Source organism: Eriocheir sinensis, chromosome 69 (genome assembly GCF_024679095.1).
Source record: "Eriocheir sinensis breed Jianghai 21 chromosome 69, ASM2467909v1, whole genome shotgun sequence".
NCBI lineage: Eukaryota > Metazoa > Arthropoda > Malacostraca > Decapoda > Varunidae > Eriocheir > Eriocheir sinensis.
The window spans coordinates 7,763,622-7,771,121 of record NC_066577.1 but is presented as its reverse complement, the minus strand read 5'-3'; the positions used below and the strand labels follow the sequence as shown (position 1 = coordinate 7,771,121).

At 46.7% G+C, this 7,500-nt stretch overlaps 1 protein-coding gene across 1 annotated transcript in view; it reads right to left on the bottom strand.

The window, feature by feature from the left end:
* Window positions 1-26: 26 nt before the first annotated feature.
* LOC126988600 (glutamate-rich WD repeat-containing protein 1-like) overlaps window positions 27-7,500 on the bottom strand; it is a 7,569-nt gene continuing 95 nt past the window's right edge. The window contains exons 1-8 of the mRNA XM_050846946.1: window positions 7,325-7,500; window positions 4,224-4,360; window positions 3,590-3,730; window positions 3,018-3,234; window positions 2,693-2,864; window positions 2,087-2,255; window positions 1,420-1,605; window positions 27-322 (exon numbers count right to left, since the gene is read on the bottom strand). The exon at window positions 7,325-7,500 is cut by the window's right edge and continues 95 nt beyond it. Coding sequence (XP_050702903.1) covers window positions 185-322; window positions 1,420-1,605; window positions 2,087-2,255; window positions 2,693-2,864; window positions 3,018-3,234; window positions 3,590-3,730; window positions 4,224-4,360; window positions 7,325-7,490 — 1,326 coding nt within the window. The 5' untranslated portion in view covers window positions 7,491-7,500 and the 3' untranslated portion in view covers window positions 27-184. The remainder of the gene's footprint in view (window positions 323-1,419; window positions 1,606-2,086; window positions 2,256-2,692; window positions 2,865-3,017; window positions 3,235-3,589; window positions 3,731-4,223; window positions 4,361-7,324) is intronic.

Sequence of the window (7,500 nt, the reverse complement as noted above, 5' to 3'; positions counted from 1 at the left end):
TCCTCTCCTTCCAATATCTCCTCCATTCTCTCTCTCTACACAAACACACACACACTCTCCTCTCTCTCTCTCTCTCTCACACACACACACACTCTTCTTCCTCCTCTTCCTCTCTCTCTCACACACACACACACACACACACACACACACACACACCCTCCTCCTCCTCCTCCTCCTCCTCCTCCTAACAGCTGATAGTTTTGAAGATGTTGAATCCACTTGCAGCCGTTGAGACAATCAGCCCTGGAACTTGAGGATGCCAATGGAGTTCCTTGACCTCCTTCTGACCCTTGTGGACGAAGAGGAGCTGCTCGGGGATGTCCTGTAGGAGTGGAGGATGTGTGTTAGGAGGAGGAGGAGGGAGGATAGGAGGGAAGGTAAGGGAGATTGAGAGAAGGAAAGAGGAGGAGGGAGATTGAGAGAAGGAAAAGGAAGGATAGAAGGAAGGGAGAGAGAGAAGGAAGGGAAGGAGAGGTTGAAAAAGAGGAAAGGAAGGAAAGAGGAGGGAAGGAAAGGAAGGGAATAGAAAATAAAGAAAATAAGAAAGAAAGAAAGAAAATATATAATAATGATTTTGTGTCCATAATTTTTTTTTCTTCCTCCTCCTCCTCCTCCTCTTCTTCTTCCTCCTCCCATTCTGTTCATATATAAATCCTCCTCCTCCTAATCTGTTCTTCCTCCCCCTCCTCCTCCTCCTCTTTCTTCTCTTCTTCTCTCTCCTCCTATTCTGTTCATATATAAATCCTCCTCCTCCTAATCTGTTCTTCCTCCCCCTCCTCCTCCTCTTCTCTCTTTCATTCCCCTCCTCCTCCTCTTCTTCCTGTCTATGTATGAATTTTAAATCTCCTCCTCTTCCTCTTCTTCATCTTCCTTCTTCCTCCTCCTCTCCTCTTTACTAACTTATTGCATTCTCCTCCTCCTCCTCCTCTTCTTCTTATATAGCTTTCTTCCTCCTCCTCCTCCTCCTCTTCTTCTTCTTCTTCTTCTACTTCATTCCATTTGTCTTCTTTCAATTTCTTTTATCTATTCTTCCTCTTCCTCCTCCTCCTCCTTCCATTCTATTTAAATCCTCCTCTTCTTCCTCCTCCTCCTCCTCCACCTAAAACCCCCACCACAAAAACCACCACCCTCTTCCACCTAAGATTCCCCACCACACAACCCTTCCATCCCTCCTCCACCTTCTTCCACCTCCACTTCCTCCTCCTCTTCCACCTAAAACCCCCACCACAAAAACCACTACCCTCTTCCACCTAAGATTCCCCACCACACAACCCTTCCGTCCCTCCTCCACCTCCTTCCACCTCCACTTCCTCCTCTTCTTCCACCTAAAACCCCCACCACAAGAATCACCACCCTCTTCAACCTAATATTCCCCACCCAACAACCCTTCAATCCCACCTCCACCTCCTTCCACCTTACCTCCTCTTCCGCCACCCCCGCCGTCGTGTCCCGCTCCACCGCCAGATCCCACTGCAGTATGGCATCGTCCTCCCCCCCCGAGGCCAGGACGGAGCCTTCATTGGGGTGCCATTCGACGGTACTGACCGGTCCGCTGTGGTGACGCAGCTCGGCCACCATTGATGAGGCTGGACTGGTGTTGCCGGGCTGTTGTGGGGGGGAAGGGGGGTGTTAGGAGGGGTTGATGGGGGGGGGGGGGAGGGAAGGAAGGGGACAGGTAAGAATGGAGGAAAGAGAGAGAGAGAGGGGGAGAAATGGAAGGGAAGAGAGGGAGGGAGAGAAGGAAGGAAAGATGAGAGAGAGAGAGAGAGAGAGAGAGAGAGATGGAAGGGAAGAGAGGGAGAGAAGGAAGGAAGGAAGGAAGGAAAGATGAGAGAGAGAGAGAGAGAGGAGAGAGAGAACTGGAAGGGAAGAGAGGGAGGGAGAGAAGGAAGTAAAGATGAGAGAGAGAGAGAGAGAGAGAGAGAGAGAGAGAGAGAGAGAAAGGAAGAAAGATAAGATTAAAAGAAAGGAAAAGAAAGATAGAGACAATGACTGAGAGAGAGAGAGAAAAAGAGAGAAAGATAGAAGGAATGAAGGAAAGATCTCTCTCTCTCTCTCTCTCTCTCATCCACCCTCATCCACACACCTGCATCCGGCGAAGGTCCCACACCCGCACACACCCGTCATCCCCCCCAGAGGCGATGAAGGGCTCGCTCCGACTCCAGTGGATGACATTGATGTCGCTGGAGTGTGCCTCGGACAGCGTCAACATACAGGCCTTCTTGGGGGGCGCTCGGATGTCCCACACACGCAAGCTGGGGGGGAGAGGGGAGAATGGGGGGAGGTTAGAGGAGGATAGAGGAGGAGGAGGAGGAAGAACGATGTGAAGGACTGTGAGGAGGCATTGCTGAGGGACCTGGATAGAATATGGGAGCGAAGTGGTACATGGCAGATGGAGTTCAACCTTGGGAAATGTAAGAAAATGGAGTTTGGTAGGAACGGAAGATGTGGATATGATTACAAGATGGGGAGTGAGATAATATGCAGAGGAGTGGAGGAAAAAGATCTGGGAGTGACTGTCTTGGAGAACACATCACCGGACAAACACATCAACAGGATAACCGGACATATTATGAATTTCCCGAGGAAGATAAGGACGGCATTTGTGTATTTGGCCGAGGAGATGATGAAGAAAATAATAGTTATGTTAGGAGTGAGGGGCCCATCTCGTGATCACGCTGAGGGGAATTACCTGCGGTCCACCGAACATGTCGCCAACACGTTCTGCTCGCCGGGTGACCACTGAATGTCTTCCACGGAGGCTGTGTGCGCGCTGAGAGGCTCCGCGCACACGGCCCACCGCCCTCCCTCCTGTGGCCGCCAGATGTGCACATGACGCTCGCAGTCCCCGGTCGCCAGCGTGCCTGTGTGTGCGCATAAGTGTGTGCGTTAGTTTTTGGTTGTGTGCGTTTATGTGCGCGGAAATGAGAGAAAAAGAATATAAAAAGAAACACACACACACACACACACACACATTTACCAGACATAACGACACACACACACACACACACACTTACCAGGCATAGCGGAAGACCAATCAACCGCAAATCCTTCCGTTTTATGACCTCGGAACGTAAACATAGGCGGGTCATCTCTCGTGTGACCTCCTCCTCCTCCTCCTCCTCCTCCTCTTCCCTCCTCGATGTCTTGTATGAGGGAGGTCAGGTTATAGATGTTGACCTGACCAAGCTCTGACCAGGCGGCTGCGAGTTGGATGTTGTTGATGGTGGTGGCCTGAGGAAGAGGAAGAGGAGGAGGAGGAGGAGGAGGAGGAGGTGGTGGAGAGAGAGAGGAAGATAGAAAGGGAAGAAAGGAAGGAAGGAAGGGAGGAGGAGGAGGAGGAGGAGGAGAAGAGGAAGAAGAGAAAAGAAGGAAAAGAAAGAAAAAATATAGATTAGTTATTTTTATTTCTCTCTCTCTCTCTCTCTCTCTCTCTCTCTCTCTCTCTCTCTCATCCATTCAGTCTCTCTCTCTTTTTCTCATTCATTCTCTCTCTCTCTCTCTCTCTCTCTCTCTCTCTCTCATCCGCTTCCCTTCTCTTTCCTTCCTCTTCTCTCATCCACCCCTCCTCCTCCTCTCTCTCTCTCACCCTAATCCGGTTGACTCCTCCGTTGTGCTTATAAGAGGCGGATGCGATGGCCGGCTCGCGTCCTTCATCCTCCTCGTCATCCAGCTCACTCTCGCTCTCACTCTCGCTGTCCTTCTCGCTGACCTTGGAGAGCTTGTTGACCTGTGAGATGTTTGTGTGTTAGTTTGTGTGTGTGGGGAGAGAGGAGGGAGGAGGAGGAGGAGGATGGGAGGGAGAGAGGGGAGGGAAGGACGGAGAGGAAGATGGAATGTGGAGGGAGGAGGAGAAGGGAGAGAGAGAGAGAGAGAGAGAGAGAGAGAGAGAGAGAGAGAGAGAGAGTAAAGTATATACAAAAAAGTAACTATTTATTTACTTTAACAAACAAGTAAATTCAAAACACAATTAAAAAAGCAAATTAGGAAAGAAAAAATTACAAAAAACATTTAAATCAGCATAAAAAAAGTAAGAGAGAGAGAGAGAGAGAGGTTAATCCGCTTCATACCCAGAGAAGATAGCTGTGTTTCTCTCTCTCTCTCTCTCTCTCAACTGAATCTCCTTATCCAATGCTCTCTCTTTCTTTCAATCTGTCACACACACACACACACACACACACACACACACACACACACACACACACACACACACACACACTCACCTTGACCACCATGACAGTGTTGAGGTGCACCCGGGCTCCCTGGGTCCCCGCCACGAAGCTCACACTTACAGGACTTTCACAGGTGCGCGCGTCACCCAGGCCGTCACGCAGGATATCAAAACTGAGACACGGGGCGCCTGGGGGGAAGGTTAATAACAGTACAATCGTGTGACATGTAAGAAGAACATAAGAACATGAAACTGCAAGAGGTCAGGTGGGTTGCACAGGGGAGCTCCAGAATCCCCCCCACTTATAACGATGGGTGAGGTGTAGTTTCAGGGGTTACAGAAAGAGGTTTGATCCTCGTTTACCTTTGAGACGGGCATACGCTCCAGTACCCTGTCTCCTTGCTGCACCCAAACCTCACTGTCACCCGTCGTCCCCGTCCATGTATAGCTATCCAGTCTACTCTTAAAACAAGCTATCGTCCCTGCACTAACTATGTGATTGCTGAGTCTATTCCAGTCAACCTCGTCCATGTATAGCTATCCAGTCTACTCTTAAAACAAGCTATCGTCCCTGCACTAACTATGTGATTGCTGAGTCTGTTCCATTCCCCCACCACCCTATTACTAAACCAATGCTTGCCTGTATCTCTCCTAAATCTATACTTTTCTAATTTAAATCCATTACTGCGAGTTCTATCCTGCTGGCTAATTCTCAGTTGTTATGTTAATGTTAGTTTCCAGATATCATTAAGTGACTGGCTTCTCAGTGCCACGGACCCCTGCCGCCCGTCACCACTGGGCAGGGTAGTGGGCCACCCTGCCCGTGCCCTGTCCCGTCTCACGCTGCATATTTCCGCTGGTCCACTGAATGCCCAATAGATTTAAACTACTTCCAGTCCACACACCTGTACACAATTACCCTCCCAAACACATTAAAACCCTTAATTACCCTCCCAAACACATTAAAACTAACTTCGCTAATACCCCCACACCTGTCACAGCCTTAATTACTCTCCCAAACACACTAAAACCCTTAATTACCCTCCCAAACACATCAAAACTAACTTCGCTAATACCCCCACACCTGTTACAGCCTTAATTACTCTCCCAAACACACTAAAACCCTTAATTACCCTCCCAAACACATTAAAACCCTTAATTACCCTCCCAAACACATCAAAACCCTTAATTACCCTCCCAAACACATCAAAACCCTTAATTACCCTCCCAAACACATTAAAACCCTTAATTACCCTCCCAAACACAATAAAACCCATAATTACCCTCCCAAACACACTAAAACCCTTAATTACCCTCCCAAACACATTAAAACCCTTAATTACCCTCCCAAACACATTAAAACCCTTAATTACCCTCCCAAACACATTAAAACCCTTAATTACCCTCCCAAACACATTAAAACCCATAATTACCCTCCCAAACACATTAAAACCCTTAATTACCCTCCCAAACACAATAAAACCCATAATTACCCTCCAAAACACAGTAAAACCCTAATTACCCTCCCAAACACATTAAAACCCATAATTACCTCCCAAACACAATAAAACCCTTAATTACCCTCCCAAACACATTAAAACCCTTAATTACCCTCCCAAACACATTAAAACCCTTAATTACCCTCCCAAACACACTAAAACCCTTAATTACCCTCCCAAACACAATAAAACCCATAATTACCCTCCCAAACACATTAAAACCCTTAATTACCCTCCCAAACACATTAAAACCCTTAATTACCCTCCCAAACACATTAAAACCCTTAATTACCCTCCCAAACACATTAAAACCCTTAATTACCCTCCCAAACACATTAAAACCCTTAATTACCCTCCCAAACACATTAAAACCCATAATTACCCTCCCAAACACATTAAAACCCTTAATTACCCTCCCAAACACATTAAAACCCATAATTACCCTCCCAAACACATTAAAACCCATAATTACCCTCCCAAACACATTAAAACCCTTAATTACCCTCCCAAACACAATAAAACCCCATTACCCCTCCCAAACACATTAAACCCATAATTACCCTCCCAAACACATTAAAACCCATAATTACCTCCCAAACACATTAAAACCCATAATTACCCTCCCAAACACATTAAAACCCATATTGCCCTCCCAAACACATTAAAACCCATAATTCTCCCAAACACACATTAAAACCCATAATTACCCTCCCAAACACATTAAAACCCATAATTGCCCTCCCAAACACATTAAAACCCATAATTACCTCTCCCAAACACATTAAAACCCTTAATTACCCTCCCAAACACATTAAAACCCCTTAATCACCCTCCCAAACACATTAAAACCCTTAATTACCCTCCCAAACACATTAAAACCCTTAATTACCCTCCCAAACACATTAAAACCCTTAATTACCCTCCCAAACACATTAAAACCCATAATTACCCTCCCAAACACATTAAAACCCTTAATTACCCTCCCAAACACATTAAAACCCTTAATTACCCTCCCAAACACAATAAAACCCATAATTACCCTCCCAAACACATTAAAACCCTTAATTACCCTCCCAAACACAATAAAACCCTTAATTACCCTCCCAAACACAATAAAACCCTTAATTACCCTCCCAAACACATTAAAACCCATAATTACCCTCCCAAACACAATAAAACCCATAATTACCCTCCCAAACACAATAAAACCCTTAATTACCCTCCCAAACACAATAAAACCCTTAATTACCCTCCCAAACACAATAAAACTCATAATTACCCTCCCAAACACAATAAAACCCTTAATTACCCTCCCAAACACAATAAAACCCATAATTACCCTCCCAAACACAATAAAACCCATAATTACCCTCCCAAACACATTAAAACCCTTAATTACCCTCCCAAACACAATAAAACCCTTAATTACCCTCCCAAACACATTAAAACCCTTAATTACCCTCCCAAACACATTAAAACCCTTAATTACCCTCCCAAACACATCAAACCAGTAACTTCGCTAATACCCCCATACCTGTCACAGCCTTAATTAACCTCACAAACACACCTATCACACAATTACCTGTCCACACACCTGACACGCCCTTAATCACCCGTCCACACACCTGTACACGCTAATTACCCTCCGCCTCACCTGTGCTGCCCTCGTGGAAGAGTTTATAGGCCGACATATCACACTCCAGCCCTCCTCCTCCTCCCTCCTCTTCCTCCTTTCCTTCCTCTCCCTCGCCCTCCTCCACCGCCTCCTCCTCCTCCATCTCTTCCTCCCCCTCCATTGTCTCCGCCCTGTCCTCGTCCATGGCCTGGGTA